We start from the raw sequence: 20,653 nt of genomic DNA, 5'->3' as shown, positions 1-20,653 counted from the left end.
TGGTGAAAAAACATTTCAACACATACCATCGGATGTCGTGGGTGTTGTGTGTAGGCAAAGTGACAACCCTAGCGTACAAGTGAATATTAATCAAGATCAAGTGCGGGTAATTCACAAAACACGCGCAGCAAGATTTTGATACAATTCCTCGCCACGCCTCGCTTTGTTTGTGACCACGAACGTAACGTCACGTTCGAAACGTCAGGCTATATAATAAACATTCTCCATGTACCAAAAAGTGTCCGTCAAAAAAACCTTAAATAGGTGGCGCTACAAAACCTCGAATATTTGATAAAAATTTCAAATCATAGACAGCGCACTTCACTCCATCAATAACGCCTAGGTTCTTAGCTACTCTGGAGAGATTTGGGACTATTATTTATAGCTGACAGCTGGACACTTTTGCAACAGTTCTGCCTATGAAGATTGTATTCCTTACCTCCACCTTCCATCCGCCAAGCTAAATCGGTTGTCAATTTTAATTCCATTGGTATACAACTAGAGCGCTAGTAGTATAAACAAACTTTTGAAAGGGACATTAAATTTATAATATGAAACAGTTCATATTAGTTTTTCGGTCAAAAACTATTCCAGGCATACCTTTTTCAGACGAATTCCTAGTTACTATAATCAAAATCTATTCGAAGTAGATTGTTTTCAAAATTCGTTGGCTAGTCTAAAAGATATAGTTAAAAGTAAGTTGTTTTAATATATAAGTACAGATATCAGTTATTTTTTCTATCAGATTCAAAAATTTGCATTAAGTAGCTATATAACTATATTTATATCAGTTAACATAATTTATAATTTATGAACCTCCAGGTCTTTTTGTTGTATTTTCCTTATGTTGTGGTACATCGTTTGTATTGCATTGTTGATATGTTTATACGACTGTTTGGTTTCTAAATAAATTAAAAAAAAAAAAAAAAAATCTTGTAAGTTGTATAGAGTTAACGTTTTTCTCCTAGTATGTATTAATTTCTTTGGTTTGCACACTTACCTATAACCTTCCCCTTTTTAGATTTCCACCGCTGCTGCGGCCTCCCGCTTAAAAAGAATCTCTTCGCCATGTTCGAGTCGCCCAGCATTGGGATGTCTCCCGTCGGCGCGTCTTTGTGTATTCTGAAACAGATATGTAAGCGGTCATCCATAAATTACGAGTAAGTATATCACAAACGATTTATTTTTTGAATTTGAATTGAATTACCGATACGATACCTAGAAATAGGTATATGGTATGGCTATGACTTTGTTTATAGTAATAAACATATAAATAATTTTAAATAGGTGCGGCCACTGGCCGCTTTAACGAACAAAGAAATCACGCTGTCATTATCGTTTTCTCAATTATTATTGTGAATGAAACAAGAAGCTAGCTTAAGCTTTGCACTTCGGCGGCAGCAGAGTCTCAACAGTAAGTCCAAACTAGTTTATTTAGATTAATATAGTTAATGCATCACCTTAGTTATAATACTTACGTGTGTCGTTCGTTCCCGTGTCGTCCGGGTGCAGAGGGCCTACCGCGAACCAAGTTCGACGTGTTGCGTCCCCGTCACACTGACGTACGAGTTTACAAGTGCGACATAGAGGCAACACGTCGAACGTGGGTCGCGGTAGGTTCTCAGGTAAAAAATATCCAAACCTGTGGTCCGTCCGTAACCCTCGCAGATGCGACTTGATCAGTCTGAACAACAGCAGGTTGTTGAGTCGTGTCGTCTCCGTGTCGTCCGGGTGCAGGTATCGGATCGGCACCATATCTGTTATTGATGGCCAAAAAATATCCAAACCTGTGGACCCTGTGGTCCGTTCGTAACCCTCGCAGATCCTACTTGATCAGTCTGAACAACAGCAAGTCGTTGAGTCGTGTCGTCTCCGTGTCGTCCGGGTGCAGGTGTCTGAGCGGCACCTTATCTGTTATTGATGGCCAAAAAATATCTAAACCTGTGGTCCGTCCGTAACCCTCGCAGATGCGACTTGATCAGTCTGAACAACAGCAGGTCGTTGAGTCGTGTCGTCTCCGTGTCATCCCGGCGAAGGTGTCTGAGCGGGCCCGTGTCTATGTCTTTGGAGTCCTGTAAAAGAGATAGCACACATTAACACAGGTAATCCAATAATCAATGTGAAAAGAAAACACGTAGGTTGGTTGATACAATCATGGTATTAAATATCGATACGGACAAAGTGACAAAAATAAATACACACTACCTTATTATATAGGCAATTTTAAGGTGATGTATACATATTTTTGGCACTTTGTCCGTATCGATATTTAATACCTTGACTGTACTTGGTTGGTACACTATGATTTTGACGTGAAATGCAGGGCGCGCAAATTTTTACGGGTGTACAAAAAGTATATGTAAAGTTATTTTAGGCGCGATGAAACCCTGATGCCCGTCTGTCATCATGTCCGTCTATCAATCTACGGACAGCCACAGACATTTATTAACGAAGTAATATAACTGTTTTGGAACGACATTAACAGGTATTTCAATACAGTTTCCAAGCTCCCATTCGACAAGTACCTAGGTAACCCACGTTGCCTGTTACATAAGTGTTATGGTTAAGGCAATGCCTTAAGGAGGCATTAAGTCCGCCATTGGTACTTTCATGTATTGTGCAATAAAGATTAAATAAATAATAGTTATTTGTTTTACAAGGGGGCAAAGTTGTTGTTTAACCGCTCGTGCTAATATTGATACCCGAGCGAGCGAAAGATTCCAAAATTGAACCACGAGCGTAGCGAGTGATTCTAGAAGTGGAATCTTGAGCGTTACGAGGGTTTCAAGGCACGAGGGTTAAACAAACTTTGCCTCCGAGTGAAACACAACATTTTTCAACACACCAACGCGAGGAAAATAATAACTATGAAATACCAAAAAAAAACAAACCAAATCAAATCAAAATGTACGTACTTAATTAAATATTTATCATCCAAAGATTCCAAAGTCATCATTTAAAAGTCAATTCCACCAGCTAACATAAGGAAACGATTCAAAATTTGCATCTGATTACTTTGCCCCACATGTGGATAAAATGCAACTTTCTCATTAGTTTTTTGAACAATCAAGAGGGCCTTTACCAGTTGGTGTGGTGAAAATAAATATGCTATTGTCCATGTAACTCGGTAAGCCTACCGACTTGTTACCCATTATAATTATTGTTTGAAGTTACCCAGCGAATATTGGTAAAATTCTTACGAGAACTCCTTTGTGGACTAACATTAATTGGATGTATAAGTATTATGGGAAAGGATATGTTTGTAGGTATTTGTTAAGGTCAATACGGGTAATAGACATTTAATTATTTTCTCGAAATTAATGTAAATTATAGTTTAAAATCCTATATTGTACAACTTAGCAGGGTATCATGTACCTACTTGACCAAATGTAAAACAAAAATGTACAAATTAATTATAATGAAATAAATGAATATGAATAATAATAATATTGGGTATTGGGGAAGCGCTGGTGGCCCGCCGGTAAGAGCGTGCAACTTGCAACCCGGAGGTCGCGGGTTCAAACCCCGGCTCGTACCAATGAGTTTTTAGGAACTTATGTTCGAAATATCATTTGATATTCACCAGCTGCTTTTCGGTGAAGGACAACATCGTCAGGAAACCGGACTATCCCTCCCAAATCCAAACGTGATTTTCGTACTTATCGGATTTTATATTTAGATTAGGTATTTCTAGCTGACCTTTCACTTGTCATAAAAAAGTGTAGGTGGCATTTTGTAGACATCGACACTGTTAATTCCTGAAAGTGTCTAGTGTTAACAGTAGGCTTTACATATTATAATAACTTTGGTTATTATAATATCAAAAAATCTACTTTTAATTGCAACTAACGTTCGGCCAACAATGCTTCCGACACTTAGTATTCTATGACAGATCGGTGATCACGTTTCTATAGAAAACTGAAGTGTCGGGCACCTCGGGCCCGAGCCCGGATCGTTGTAGCATGAGTCATCCTTAACTCCGGTTTGCTCAGTGAGTTTGTCGCCATCAGATATATTGGAATTATCGGAGCGGCCGCGGTGTTCACAAATTGATGCGGCATTAAGTACTCATAAACTTTCGTTTACTATTGTCTACTGTCATTACTATCGACGGTAGTTAATATTTAATATTAAAATATGTACATACTAAAAAGATCTCTAAAATCGGTTATGTCAGCTACCTGAGAGCTCACGAACGTCGCCGTGGGCAAAACCGGCCAGCGAGGGTATCATGGTCGCAGTTTTATTACTTGTCGTGTAAAGTAAAGCAAAGTAAAATAAAGTAAAGTAAAATTGTCATGCGTCACTATAGCACTTACATACTTGTTAGAACGTGACAGGCATGATGATAGATGATAAAAAACCGACCATCTACAGGACATGCAATATGAGTAACTGATACAAAAAAATTATGAATTACATGCTAGATTTTTGAGATGGGATGGTATATTGGTATACTCATAATAATAGAGATGTTATATCATGCTCGCTTAAAAGTCTTTACTTACGGTGGCGTCGTTGATCGGGTCGCCACTTTCCCGAATGAAGGTTGAGGGATGCGATGGCTGAGATACACGTCATACTCGTGAACGGGTGCTGTTTGTGGAGACCGGTCTGTTTAAGCTTACACGGGGTACAGGTTATGTTAAAGTATGTAACTTTACTTTTGAGTGACATTAACGTGAGACACTTCATTCGGTTCTTGTCTGATTTAATTTTTTGTCTTTTAATTATTTTTATAAGAATTCAAGCCTTGGAGCCAAGCCTCTACATCTCTAAGGATAATTTAATATCTTTTTTTATATTTTATCTTTGACACTTAGAGACTTATACATCTCTAAAGAATTTTAGTATTTGTTGGTTTTATTTTTTTTGTGTAATTTTTTTTTATAGTTTTTTTTTGTGTAATTTGACAATGTGTAATTAGAGACAGTATACATCTCTAATAAAGTATTTATTATTTCATCGATTCCATATTTGTAATTGTTTTTTGTAATTTTTATTGTTTGTAAAAATGGACATGTAAAAGTGCCCCTGTGGCCTATTTGCTGAATAAATGTTTGATATTTGATGATTTTATGACACAATGAAGAATTTTGCAAAATAAATCATAAGCTTTTAACCCTTTGACTGCCTTAAACGTCAACTGAAGCGCCCGGCTACCTAAAGGATAACTTACGTATAAATAGAAGTCCCACTTAGAAAACAACATTTTATCGAGCTCATCTTTTTCAATTAATTAGCTTATATTAACTTTTTCAGTCGCTCGAGCATTATACCCTTCCGTCTCATCTTCGTCATCGTTGCTTAAATTGTTACCTAATTGTTATTAATCGTTTTAATACTAAACGATTGAAAAAAAAACTTGTGTTTCACCTTCATCATAGGGTTCCGTAGCCAAACTGACAAAACGTTATAGTTTCGTTAGGTCCATGTGTATGTCAGTCCGTCTGTCTGTCCGTATATCACAGCTATTTTATTTTTAACTATAAGGTCATCATCATAATTCTTAAGAGCCTGGCTCTTGTCGGTGGAGTAACCGCCATTCTGTTCACAAAGGGTCTAGCAGGCTAAGCGAACAAGAAGTGCCCCCAACGACGGATTTTGTCGATATTTCTGGTAGTGTACTGTTAGGTCCTAAGTACCCTCCATGCTTAACATCAGACCTCGATTCTCTTTTGTTTGCGAGTTATTCAGGATAACGTAAAATAATTAGGGTATCATTGAAAGTGTCATATTTTATAAACGATTCAAGTTACGTGAACCAAACAAAATTATAATTGATAACAATAAAAAAAACTACAAAATGCATATTTATTACCAGCATCCTGTCCTTAAACTTCATTGCAAAAAATAAAAATATTTTTTTCCTTCCAATTTTTTTTTTACTTTTCGCGGAGGTACACCTCCAAAAAAAATATGCATGAGTAGCCACTAATTCCCACTACATACACATATAAAAATATTTGCACAAATGTTCGTGCTTCATGTCAAAAAAAAAACGATTCTCCAATAAGTAGTCACTGGCATTATATGTACAGATAGAAGTACATCAACGATGACGTGTCAGCTTTGATAACATCTGACACATAATATTATCTGCATTTGTTTTTTGCATTTTGTAGTGGAAAATGGAAAACATTAAGTGCAAGTTTTGTAAAAAAAATTAAAAAATATCCGTGGGAAACAAAAATGCATAGAAACAGAGCAAGAGGCTGATTTATATAGCAAATGCAGTAATATGTTAATTTGCATAAATGATTTATTGTGTGGTAAGTGTCGACTTTTAGTGTATAAACATAAAGCAGTAGCATCAACTTCTGTGAGTACATGCACAACAATTGGCGATGCTGGCTCTTCGTCTGCAACCTACTGCTTTATGTTTATACACTAAAAGTCGACACTTACCACACAATAAATCATTTATGCAAATTAACATATTACTGCATTTGCTATATAAATCAGCCTCTTGCTCTGTTTCTATGCATTTTTGTTTGCCACGGATATTTTTTAATGTTTTTTTACAAGACTTGCATTTAATGTTTTCCATTTTCCACTACAAAATGCAAAAAACAAATGCAGATAATATTATGTGTCAGATGTTATCAAAGCTGACACGTCATCGTTGATGTACTTCTATCTGTACATATAATGCCAGTGACTACTTATTGGAGAATCGTTTTTTTTTTTGACATGAAGCACGAACATTTGTGCAAATATTTTTATATGTGTATGTAGTGGGAATTAGTGGCTACTCATGCATATTTTTTTTGGAGGTGTACCTCCGCGAAAAGTAAAAAAAAATAGAAAGGAAAAAAATATTTTTATTTTTTGCAATGAAGTTTAAGGACAGGATGCTGGTAAAAAATATGCATTTTGTAGTTTTTTTTATTGTTATCAAATATAATTTTGTTTGGTTCACGTAACTTGAATCGTTTATAAAATATGACACTTTCAATGATACCCTAATTATTTTACGTTATCCTGAATAACTCGCAAACAAAAGAGAATCGAGGTCTGATGTTAAGCATGGAGGGTACTTAGGACCTAACAGTACACTACCAGAAATATCGACAAAATCCGTCGTTAGGGGCACTTCTTGTTCGCTTAGCCTGCTAGACCCTTTAACACATATCAGTGAAAGAATAAGAATCAAAGTCAAATGGCGTCCTAATCATGCGTCGAAAGATGGCAGTAAATTTACTGTTGCTACAAAGTTTTCTTTGACAATCCACCTCTATTTCAAATTCTCTTTGGCTCTACTTAGAGTGATATTTATTTACCGTATACTAACTCAATTTTCCACTATATTCTCATGCGGAATGCGTCTTACCACTTAACTATATTAATATTATTAATCCAAACAGCTTTTACTTAGGAAAGAGTTATGATAACTTCTTGCTCATTTATAACTTGAGTTTGGTGAAGTTGTTGCTAATGGGAGTAATGAGTTACCTTAGATTAGTTTGATAACTAATTATTTATAACCATTAAGGACTGAACATATTTAATATTATACAACTAAATTGAAAGTTAAATCCCTATCAAAATAAATGCAAACTCTGTCTTTCTGTTACCTCTTTATCTTTACGATGTAAGAGCGGTGGCCTAGCGGTAAGAGCGTGACAGCGAATGCGACGCAGCGCGGCGCGGCGCGGCGGCCCAACGGCATTCGGAGATCGCCCACGTAGGACACTTCCATAGGTATCAAAGGATTGAATTCACCCGCGCCGCGCCGCGCCGCGCTGCTTCGCGGTCGCGAGTTATTCGCTCAGGTAAGACACTGCCTTAACCTGTTGTATGTGTATGATAAGAATCCCGACCGACCTTTTATTTATCTTTTATTTCGACAATGATTTTTTTTGCTCTAATACGCATCACGCTCTACTATCGTGCTTAACCTTTCATATATGTGTGGTAGTCTAACATCGTGGGTGTCATCCGATTGTAACACCGAGGTGAGCATGGTGTATAATATTAGGATTAGATGTTAACCCTCTGAACGCCACGCCTATCGTGCGCGTGCCGGAATGCACGAAGGTTGATATTTGGCTGCAGCCACGCGTCAGTTTACGTCTTTGGCGATCAAAGGGTTATATAGGTTAATTAAGTTCTAGTACCTGGTACATGAGCTCGTTGTCGAATTCTGGCGCCAACTCGTACAGATCGACAGCGGCAGCGGCCGCCAGCAACACCCACACGGCGCCCAGTCGGCTGTGGCACATCATTTTCTGGAACACAATTGACTTAACAAACAACATAATACTATTGATTAATTAGTCATAAGAAATATTTTGAATATCAACAGATTTTTAGTCTGATCCGATTCAATTCGTCTACTATACATTTAAATATTGTAGTGATCTGTCCTGTTAGACTGGAAAAGGCGGGTCAATCTGCGAAATTCCTCGCAGTAAGCGTCTTTTCTTTATATTTAACTCTTGATTAATTTTACTATATTCAGATGGCGACTGCAGCTGCGTTACATTTACAACGTTGTAACAGCGTTGACGCGGGAGATGTTACTGAAAAATTGTGTTGATGTGTGTAAACGGTCTAATCGCGACAGTAATGCGAGACGCATATCAACTCAATTTTTCTGTCACTCATTTTATTAAGGATCAATGCTAGGCTGCAGCAGAGTAGTCACCATCTGATTGTAACCTTACGTCCACGACGTCCATAGCAAACAAATACAACCGTATGTGAGTGGTCTCACTCAGTGCACGCGGTTCAAAACACTTGGAAGCTTGAAGCTACGTTGCACGGCCTGCCGAACGCTCTGTCGTAATCTTAAAGGATGGCAGCAAAGCAGCAGAGCGGCACGGTGTTAATTTGCGTTTTTTTCGGAGGCCATTTTTATTGAGTTCTTTTCTCGTACATTATCAGATTTATTAATTACGCGACTCATATATTAATTTATCTTACAAGGAAAGGTACCCAACTGTCCAGTTCCGATTTGATTTATATTTATATATGTTATATAGTAGTCTAAAATAACGGACACGTATTTTTTTTTATAGCTACCCAAACTCAACCTATTGGGAGAAATTGTCCTCCAAAGTACTAAAAAGTTACTAAATCTTCTAACTCCTATAGAAAGTGATGCTCAAGCAACTTGCTAGTTAATGGCTTGTTTGAGTATATGTTTAAGAACAGGAAAAAATAATGTACACGTGTTTTGTTATATCTGCTTAAACTCAAGTTTTCCTAAAAAAAACACCCGTCTTTATGTGTAACTTTAGCAATAAGATATTATAAAACTTCGAATGTCGATTTTTTTAGGAAAAAATGAGTTTTAGCCGATATAACAAAACACGTGCTCATTATTTTTTGCTGCTTTCAAACATATACTCAAACCAGCCATTAACTAAGCAACTTGCTTGAGCATCACTTTCTATGTATAGGAGTTAGAAGATTTAGTAAATTTTTAGTACTTTGGAGGACAATTTCTCCCAATAGGTTGAGTTTGGACAGCTAAAAATACGTGTCTGTTATTTTAGACTACACTATAACATAAATAAATATAAATCAAATCGGAACCGGACAGTTGGGTACCTTTCCTTGTTAGAGATTTGGGAAGCCTATTTCCGCCTACTCAAGAGCTTGTTTGACCCTCCAATATCTCCATATGTCGGATGATGAAGCTGAAGGGCAGGGCTTTGAATTATTTTGAAGCGAGCTTAGAAGCGTCGTTTCTTGGCAAAGACTCGTTCCTTCGTCTCCTACTCGCGTACCTATCTACCTATATAAATAATAAGATGTTTTTAGCATAGATACTAATATACAGTTCGATTGCCCCAATTTGTCCGAACGATCTGTCATTATGAGTGATCGACGATTTAATCATTACATGTGCTAGGTATGTTCACTGATTATTCCGAGACCCGTGCCGTGGTCTGATGTGAGGAATTATTATTAGAGTTCCGTAGTCAACTGGGAAGCCTTATAGTTTCGCCATGTCCGTCTGTCTGTCCGTCCGCGGCTTTGCTCCGTGATGGTTAGTGGCGTTAGTGCTCGGATGCTGCAATTTGGCATGGATACATAAATCAAATATGGCGACAAAATGGTAAAATAAAGTCTTTTTTTTACAAAACCTACAAAAATCGTATTTTTTTATCGTTTTAATCCAATGGCGTATACTACTGTGTAGTGTCGTTGGATAGGTCTTTTAATACAAATAGGGGTCTCCAATAACTATTTTTAGATTTTAGAAAATTTTCGCTCCGAAAGAAAAAAAAACCTCCGACACATGGTGGGTGCGACAAAGGGTGTCACCCTTCGGTCGGAAGTCCGTTTGACGTAATACAGTCTCGTTAACATCTGCACCTAAACACTGATTGTAATTTAATTGGATGGTCCGCAACTGCTCCACTATGCAAATCCAAGGGTCGCGACACGACGCCCTTAGGCCTTAGCGGATAGTTTCTATAAAAGTAAAGTTTAAGACCGGAATAACCTTCCCTATTCAGAACTTTTTGGGACAGACTCTCAACTTTGTTCAGGTCATTTGTTACCTACAAACCTACCGGTTAATTGAGGGGTTCGTAAGATGTTATTATGGTTAGAATAAATTTAAAAGTGAATAAATTACTGTCTTGAGTCGCTAAGGTCCCCTAGACCCATATGGTGGAAAGATTCGCTGACTAAGGTGGATCAGTTGGCAGAGCGCTGGATCCAGAAGCCGTCAAGTCTCATCCAAGACAGTATTTTTTCCACTTTTAAATTTATTCTTAACTTAATAGCATCGTTCGCAGATGTGTTTCTACTTGTTAAAAATGTATATAGTCGTTATGGTAGCCTACGAAGCAGGGGGTCCCGGGTTTGGAATCGTTTATCCCAATTATTTGTTCCTGAGTTATGGATGATGATGATGAATACCATCCATACTTGTAAGTAGTTAAGGTACTAACAAATATTGGATCTGTACCCCTAGTGTAAATAAATTCGATTTCGAAACGTGACTACGCGTTTGAGTTTAGTCTCATTTTGTATTGGATTTAGAAAGAGCGCGCCAAGCGGGACGGTTTGGAAACTCAAAATCCTATACAAAATGAGACTTAACGCAAACGCGTTCGTCACGTTATGATGTCGATCAAATTTACACTAGGGGTACTGTTGTCTGAATAAAGGAAGTACTTATGATGAGTATAAGTTATATTAAATACCTTTTTCTATTCTTCTTCTTTTAAATTTTTTTTTTCTTTTCAGTTTTTGTGTTTTGTTTTTGCGCGCACAAATAGCTCTGTTTTACTATGTAGAAACTACTTAATAAGCATGATGTTAAAATATTTTCATTAAGGAAACTGTAAGTCTAGTTTTAAGAAAAGTTCCTGTGTTATATGTAACTATAAAAGACTGTTTGTTTCTTAAATAAATAAATTAAAATTAATTAAATTAAAATATGGCCTCCATCAAATCTGTGATGATTTTGCCAATGTCAAGTTCGTTGTTCAGTAGTAACTTTTAAAGTGTGCTCGTAGAGCATGACGTTGTTCGGTAGTAGCTTTTAGTCAAAAGATAGCTGGACTTTACTAAAATCCACGATGGATTGCCGGGAGTTGATTAAAACATGGAACGCGTTTCAAGATTAGTTTTTCATTAGCTGCACATTTCCATGATAGTTCACTGCATAATAAGCTATCAATACTACACTTTAAACAACATTAATGAGCAAAACACAAAAAAATATACTCGACACGTCTTCGCCATCTTGAATATCAACAACAACCCACCTTTTTAGGGTTCCGTAGCCAAATGGCAAAAAACCCTTATGGATTCGTCATGTCTGTCACAGCCACTTTTTTCCGAAACTATAAGAACTATACTGTTGAAACTTGGTAAGTAAATTTGTATTCTGTGAACCGCATTAAAATTTTCACACAGTAGGTAAGTATTATGTATGTTTGTGTGGGTTATATCTTGTAAGCTAAATTTGACCCACTTCCCGGTTTCCGATTTAACTGAAATTTTACATACATATTATGCTATATTATGATATGTTAATGCAATATTATGATAACATGGAGCTGATCTGATGATAAAGACAGGAGGTGGACATGGGAACTCCGTGACAACACAACGCAAATTGTGTTTGGGATTGTTACTTGTTAGAATTGTCTGTGGAAAGAAAAGTACAGTCGGCGATAAAAGCTTGTACCAAAAATGAAACTTGTGCCAAAAACTTATTTTTGGATTTCAATGGCCGCGGTAACACCCCTAGTGACGTGCTAAAAGTAACCTGACACCCACACTAAGGGCTGATTTAGACGGCACGCGAACAAGCATGCGATTTTAGTTACATTGCGGACTATTGAGGTTACAACTTACAACCAATTCAGCCGACCGATCAAACACCGCAATGTAATGAAACGCATGCGAATTCTCGCACCGTCTAAATGAAAGGTGTTATGCATTGTGTCGTCACCCGAACCGTGTCTATCTAATCCCGTGTGGTAGCCAAGAAATTACACCAATCAAGCAACTTCCGACCTTACACCCACGCTGTAAGGTCCATAACTCTAGAAGGGACATATAGACGCCTCATCAGATGATAAGTTTGCGTAATTGTTTCCGTAATCCTCTCGTGAATGAGCTTTTTGAGCGTCTCTGGGAATTTCGACTCTATAACAAAAGTGGTTAGGTTCATTTTTAATCAATATTTTAAATTGTAATTGAGACGGCAGTATAATAACTTATAAGAAAGGTGGGTGGAATAGAAAGGGAGAAAAGAAAATAGCCAAAATTAACTATCTGGAGTTGCAAATAAAAATCATAGACATAACAATGCGACGAATAAGATTGGGTTCAGTGGTAAAATCTTTTCTAAGCATAGCTTCTCAAATTGTATAAATATATACTTAAACATTGGATAATAATGTCAAATACTGTACCTATAGATTTAGGGCTTTAAAAGATTAGAGGGTTAAGCTATCTCATTTATTAATAATAATAATAATAAATATTTAAAAAAAAAACTATTTATATGTAACAGCATTAGTAAAAACTCCAGCTTCAGCAAAACACTATAAGTAATCTATAATTTGTATGAGTTTTGTTTTCATGGTAATATGTGGTGGCGAGAGTGCGTAACCTTAGGGTCCATTATTTAAGTATTACATATATATATGTACTTATGCCACTAACTGTGAGTTCCTAAATTGGCTTTCTGTATCTACTACAATATTTAATGTTCCAAATATACAGGGTCAAAACACTTGATTGCGGGTGGCTCAGTTCATGCCAGATAGTATACTACATTAGCCTCATTGTTAAAATTAGCTGTATTTAATTATTGCAATTTTTCTAATAAAACAAATAAAGGCCCGAAGTGTGGTTACCCCACAATAAATACCTAATTGTATGTATGTATATACTTTATTGTACATAGAAATAAAAACACGAAAAACACAGTTACAGAGTAAATTAAATACAACAAAAGCGAACTTATCCCTGTATGGGATCTCTTCCAGTTAACCTTTGAGGAAATGAGTAAAACAGAAGTAACGGTAAATGAATGACAAACAAACCAAAGTATACAATCACTGAAATTAATGAAATGCACGTTTTGAATACACATTGATACAAATATACATAGAAAAATAACCATAAAATAATGCATACATATATATATAAATAAAAACAAATAAATATTCAATATATAATATAAATAGATATGAATTCGAACCAGATAAGTAAAGGAAATTAAAAAAGTAGAAGTACTCAATGGAACTAGGAAGTCGTAACCAAAGTATCGGAAAGCCACAATTTTTTTCAGCTTCTCCTTGAATTGTCATAGCTGCCACTCGATATTATCAATGTAAGTTAATAATTATCGATATCACTATGAGTGACACTCGTGTAGCTGGCAGGCGATTGATAACCAAAGAGGAAAGTGTTCATTTGAAATTCTCTAACTTCTTTGTTAATCATTATGTTAGGATAACCATGTGAAGCCTAAAATATGGGATAAATTAAAACTTAAACACTTTTGATTATTTTAAAAGCATGCGGCTTAATTGAGGGGCTTAGCTTAGGGAAAATGCATTGATCCTATATAATAATAAAAAATAGATACCTATACCTACTGACAAATAGCGCACGACATACACATTAAAACATTTTTTATTCAAATATGTTCCAATATGAAAGGATTTTTTTTAAATGTAGCCCCCTGAGGTTAAATACTTAACGCTTTTCATCGCCTCTAGACGAATAAAGTTACGGGCCATAATATCTAGTAGTTATTTTAATGAGATAAGTATAACACTTGTTAGGTTAAGTTAGTGTTTATGAGTGATTCAAATAAAATAAATAATTCATACAAACAATTAAATGTGAAAACCATTAAGTTGTAATATTACTTGAGACAGAATCGCGAATGGGTGAAGTCTTTTGTACACATTTTAGCACAGCTCAAAGCAGCGGAGATAATTAAGCAAAATAAACAATTGTAATTAAGACCATTGTATATTTTAATCACATGTCTAGAATGACGCTTAATGATAATTGAAGAGCGCAAAAGGGAAGCCATCATGTATATGAACATTTTGTGTGAGAAATGGACAGACTACAAATTGATAAAACCGGACAAGTGCGAGTCGGACTCGCCCACCGAGGGTTCCGTACTTTTTAGTATTTGTTGTTATAGCGGCAACAGAAATACATTATCTGTGAAAATTTCAACTTTCTAACTAGTACGGTTCACGGTACAGCCTGGTGACAGACGGACAGACAAACAGACAGATGGACGGACGGACAGGCCGGTAAGGAACCCTAAAAAACATGGGCACTTTTGAGCTTAATATAACAATGGCCGGCTTGAATCCACAACACGTAAGGTTAGTGGACTGGAAAATACAATACGTTTTTGGCAAAAAATTCAGTTTTGGTACAAGCTTTTATCGCTGACTGTACTTTTCTTACCGCGGACAATTCTAAAAACCCCAAAGACAATTACGTTGCGTTGTTTCAACAAAGAGTTCGACTACCTCCTGTCTCCATCATCAGATCATCTCGATGGTACCATATTATCGTGTAGGTACTGTAGGGATACAATTCAGAAGTATTTTTTATATAATTGTATATATGTATGTATACTTAAGTATGTAAGTAACATTTTTCCTGCAAACACACATGTTATTTTCCTTGCCTACAGTTTACTTATTTACCAAAAGACCTTTACGTGTAGATGTAGTTTGCTCAAATTGTATCTACTTATTAATTATTAATATTTCCCAATGTTCTCGTACCTCCTCCTACGGGCCTTTTTTGTTACTTTATTTTTTTATATGAGAAATTCGATTGCAGGGGCTGAATGCATTTGATAGTTTTAATTATTATATACCTAGAAATAAGGAAAGAAAGTTCCATGTGAATACAAAAAAAAACCAACCTATAAGTTTGAATCAATAAAATTACACGTAAAGCTTATAATTTAATGTTAAATAAATCTTAGGTATAAAAATAGGCGTTAGCTTTTACCTAATATAGGTTTTTTTCAAGCGACGACCGTGAAAGATTATGGAAATCAAATTCATCAGTCAACAAATACAGATGAAACAAATTCGATCTGGTAATAATATTTACTTAAAAATCATAAATTTCATCGCAAATTATGTGTCAACAAGATTATTACACAAAATCTCTCCTGACTTTCCTTCTCAGGGTTCATATAGTAATGAACTAGGAACTCTTATAATGTAGTTTCGCCTGTCTGTTCGTCCACGCCTTTGCTCCGTGATCGTCAGTGCTAGAAAGCTGCAATTTTTTTTTAGGGTACCTCCCATGCAAAATGTTTCAATTTAAATGCTTTATTCGTTCATCACAAGTACATAAATAGGTGGTAACTCAGTATTCCAAGGAACAGCTATGATGTGCCTTTTGGCGTACGAAAATAACTTCCTATTATCTTTATTTTCGTTTCATTCCAATGATATCCTTGAATAAACGAATACGGGTCTCAAACAATCATATTTTGATAAAGTAAATATTTTTGGAAATATACGCTCTGAAAGAAAATAAAAAGCAATAACTTTAAAAGCAAAGAAAAAATACGAAAAAATCGTAAAACAAGAGCTTACTACATACTCTCAATGAAAACTATAGCGAACATCCGTGTTTGAGTTATTGCAAAAAGTCTTCTCTAGTTAGACGCGGTACCTCAGAGTACCTCTCTTAACCCCCCGCTTAGCCTAATCTTACAGAATGGTAAATACGGGACCCTTCACTGGGCATTGCCCGATTCTATTTTATATTAATTTTTATTCCGATTTTATTTTTTATTCCTAGTCTTAGTTACTTGATTTAAGTACCTAAGCGATATTAAGTAGTAAGTAGTCGTAGACGTTTTTTATCGAGATCGCACAAAGCGCCAAAATCGTTTAATTACTAAAACACAAGTTATTTTTGTCATTTTCCCAACATACAGACGCAAAACAACGTAGGTCATGACCGCTAGACGTCACGAAGTGGGCGGAGATGGTATCTGCGACCATTACTGCTGACGGACATCAAAGCGATGAACATTGTTAGTGCAGACTGCCGACCGAATTCCCCTCGGTAAACAGATATAGTGCATAATTGTTTTCCATCGTATTTTCTCGGAAACGTTCGTATTTTTCATGCTACTTCAGTCAACCTCAGTACTTTTTTGCGCTGAGACTGACTGAAATGGAGCAATACACGTTCGTACGTGTCTGTGAACACGATGGCAATTAGTTATGCACTATATCTACCAAGGAGAAGTTTCCGAAGCTGACAATTTTTTATAGGATAAGTTCTAAGAAATTTTGATTTAGCAAACAATGTTAACATATCACGACCTTTTTAGATACAGGAAATAGAAGATATTTCATCTACCTATCTAATTAATTTCAATATATTTATTTCATAGGTCCATAACATTGTTAGTATTACAAGTACTTATATTAATAATACTTTTTTTAAATATTCCCGCAAGAATTTTTGGAACGCAAGTTTCCTGCTTTAAATTCTTGTGTAGTTTCCTGAAACTTCCCTTGCATTTTTGAGAATATTTAGCAATTTGCCCATTGGTGCTTCGGTATGGAACCTAATTTATTAAAAAAAGAGCAATAAGTGAGATAAATTGCTTTTTAAAAGTGGACTGCATTGAAAACAAAAGTATCCAGAAGGATGCGTAGTGTAACTTCAGAAATCCGACCATTTTTTATTTAAAAACACAGTGAACATAATGTTTTTGTTTCTTCTAGCTCTCGATAATTTTCTTGCTAAAAAATAAAAATGCAATGTCACCTGACATCAAGTCATTTCATTTCCTTAAAAAAAACAATTAAAAATCTTCCTTCCTTCCGTTTTCAGAAAGTTTTCGTTAAAAAAAGTGTTATTTATTTCAAACAACTTGTTTACTTAATAACCATGACATCCAGTTAATCAAAGTTTTAATTAATTATACATATTTTCACTTTCAGTGACAATCATTTTAAAATTGTGTCCCAAAGTTTCAAAGGCGCGGATATTGCAGTATTATATATTCATATTTGCAATATCGTGATCGCTAATGAGGTTTTAAATTGAGCAGGTATGTTATACAGGATGGATTGACGTTAATTTTGCTTAACTTGAATTCAATATCCAATTTCCTATTGCTTAAATTATTTTCTCAAACACGTATGTCCAAAAATCAGCCGTAAAATGTAGCACTAAACCGCATAGTTTAGGATTTATATTGAGAATAATAATAATTCAGCCTATATAAGGCCCACTGCTGGGCACAGGCCTCCTCTCATGTGCGAGAGGGCTCGGGCTATAGTCCCCACGCTAGCCCAATGCGGATTGGGGACTTCACATACACATTTAAATTTCGTCGGAGATGTATGCAGGTTTCCCCACGATGTTTTATTGCGCTGAAAAGCTAGTGGTAAATATCAAATGATATTTCGTACATAAGTTCCGAAAAACTCATTGACACGAGGATTTGAACCCGCGACCTCCGGATTGAAAGTCGGACATCATATCCATTCCGCCACCACCGCTTTTTGGGCCACCACCGCTTATTAGAAAACCAAAACGGATGCGAAAATTTCGCGGTTTTTCGAGTACTGCAAGTGCTGGCAGTGGTCCAAACAACATATCAAAAAATCTGAACTAGCCGTCAGTTTGCGATTTCAGCGATTTCTAGGATTGGATTACTCGCCTAGGAGTATAACTATATGATCAGAAGTCAAACCTGGCCTAATAATTATGCACACGACTGACACGACACAGTTTTAGAAATCAGAAATATTCATTGTATAAACTGTGTAGATACAAGAAGTATAACTAGGTACATTTATGGATGAGATCATGGTTTACATCCAGTATATTTAGTTATTTACCAGGCTTATTTATCCATGTAAGCATTTTAATAAATATGGTTTAAAAGCTAATCCTGCTACCCAGGTGTTTCATCGCATTACTAATTGCAACACACGTATGTAAATTGTAAAACTCCGTAGTAATTAATGTAGTGGGATGGAAATGATACGTCCATTTAGCGAGCTCCGGTGTAAGCGGTGTGGGATGCGCTGTGATCGATTTAAAACGATAAATCATCATTTTTCATCCGGTTTTTTGTTAGATCCTACGTCATTGAAATACTAGATTGAGCAATCATTTTTAATTTTTAATAACGAAACAAATTAAAATTCTAAAACAATCCTCGCATGCGGTCAAGGACTTTAATTTCAGCACCATGTCGTACCTTGTCATAGTGAAAATAGTACCTATGTAATGTATGAGGTCCCTATTCCTAGTGACTTTCATTTTGACTGTCACTGTAGGTACGAAATGGTACTGTTTTTTTGTCTGTACCTACCTAATGATTAACGTTGTTATTTATCAAGAGCTTCATATATTTTTATACTGTAACAATTTACTATGCATATTTATACTACAGTTTGTTGTTAATAAATAAAGCCAATGTCAGAACAACATCGAGTTCGCTTAGCGAATTGAGTACCTCCTTATTTCGGTTAGTCCGCTCAAAAGGTAAAGGTTATAGAGGTGTTCAGTTTTCCAGGGTAACATTCTTTTAACTGACTTAATTTCGTAAACTGAAATAGATCTTATATCTCCACCAACCGTGGTCTTGTCTGTCCTACCTCTAGAGAGCAATTGCAAAATTGGAGGCGCGGAGGTAGAGCAGCCCTCGCCCGCTATGACGGAGCGCGGGAACGAGCGAGGAGAGCGGCTGTAAGCCGAAGCTGCGGAGCCGAGTGTAGTGACCGTGCTTCGTTACACGAGGGTACTCTTGTGCATTTCCAGAGCCACCTAGATCCAAAAGCCTACACCACTCCCCGCGCCCCGAATAAGTAAGACGAATTCCAGATTTGATGGACCCCCAGCGTTATTCATTGTTTTGAGGTACAGCGCCACGCGTGGCAACATAAAGAACTAATTCGACCAAAATGCCGTGGCAAATTGCAAACGGTGCTGTTAATGTCACTAGGTAAGGTATCACTTGTGTCTATTTCCATATCAACTCTTCACAATCCTGCACCATACTAACTGTTTCTGTTTAGCCCAATAGTTGACTGGTAGAGCATGCCTCAAGGCGTTAAGTCCGCCATTCGTATTCTTTTTTTTGTAAATTTGTGCAATAAAGTTTAAAGAAATAAATAAGGTACTTTACAAACTGCGGGCTTCTTACAATTTACCTTCGGTAATTTGTATAACGTTTCATGTTTGTAAAATGATGATGCCGTTTTTTTTTTATATAACGATAGGCAGGCGTTTGACCACGATCTCACCTGATGGTAAGTGATGATGCGGTCTACGGTGGAGCACGCTTACCTATGAGATACCTATTTACTCTAGCCTTGACTTGAAGAGACACAGATTGTACTCATGCGGAAACACAGACTCGGGTAGGGCATTTGTAAAAGCCGTTTGTAAAAGGCGGAATCATACAATTTGCCTGCGACATATAAAGAATAAAAACCGGCCAAGAGCATGTCGGGCCACGCTCAGTGTAGGGTTCCGTAGTTACTCTTCCGTCACAATAAGCTAAACTGGAGCTTAAAGTATAGTAAATTGTTAACCAAGGGATGAAACGGTACCTTTCACCCGAGTTAAACAAATAGGCAAATTTGCATAATCAGTACCTAATTAAAGTAAGTCTTTTTACTATGAAGGGAAAACTTTTTGCGATAACTCAAAAACAGCTAAACTGATCATGTCCGCTATAGTTTTCATTTAATGTCTTTCTTAAGCTCTACTTCCACGATATTTTTCATATTTTTTGGAACTATGGTTCAAAAGTTAAAGGGGGGGGACACATTTTTTTTTTCTTTCGGAGCGATTATCTCCGAATATATTCACTTTATCAAAAAATGTTTCTTGGAAACCCCTATTAGTTTTGAAAGACCTTTCCAACGATACCCCACACTCTAGGGTTGAAGCGAAAAAAAACATTCACCCCCACTTTACGTGTAGGGGAGGTACCCTAAAAAAAATTAATTTTTTAGATTTTATTGTACGACTTTGTCAGCTTTATTGATTTATATATCCATGCCAAATTTCAGCTTGCTAGCACTAACGACCACGGAGCAAAGCCTCGGACAGACAGACAGACAGACGGACATGGCGAAACTATAAGGGTTCCGTTTTATGCCATTTGGCTACGGAACCCTAA

General features: G+C 36.5%; 1 protein-coding gene across 1 annotated transcript in view; it reads right to left on the bottom strand.

The window, feature by feature from the left end:
* Positions 1 to 20,653, bottom strand: part of LOC133523947 (uncharacterized) — a 50,104-nt gene that overhangs the window by 1,082 nt on the left and 28,369 nt on the right. Inside the window, exons 2-4 of the mRNA XM_061859670.1 lie at positions 8,121 to 8,231; positions 1,942 to 2,072; positions 1,001 to 1,122 (exon numbers count right to left, since the gene is read on the bottom strand). Coding sequence (XP_061715654.1) covers positions 1,001 to 1,122; positions 1,942 to 2,072; positions 8,121 to 8,228 — 361 coding nt within the window. The 5' untranslated portion in view covers positions 8,229 to 8,231. The remainder of the gene's footprint in view (positions 1 to 1,000; positions 1,123 to 1,941; positions 2,073 to 8,120; positions 8,232 to 20,653) is intronic.

This window comes from Cydia pomonella, chromosome 13 (assembly GCF_033807575.1).
Source record: "Cydia pomonella isolate Wapato2018A chromosome 13, ilCydPomo1, whole genome shotgun sequence".
Taxonomy (NCBI): domain Eukaryota; kingdom Metazoa; phylum Arthropoda; class Insecta; order Lepidoptera; family Tortricidae; genus Cydia; species Cydia pomonella.
Note: the sequence above shows the minus strand (reverse complement) of the source record. Positions and strands in the feature narration are given on the sequence as shown.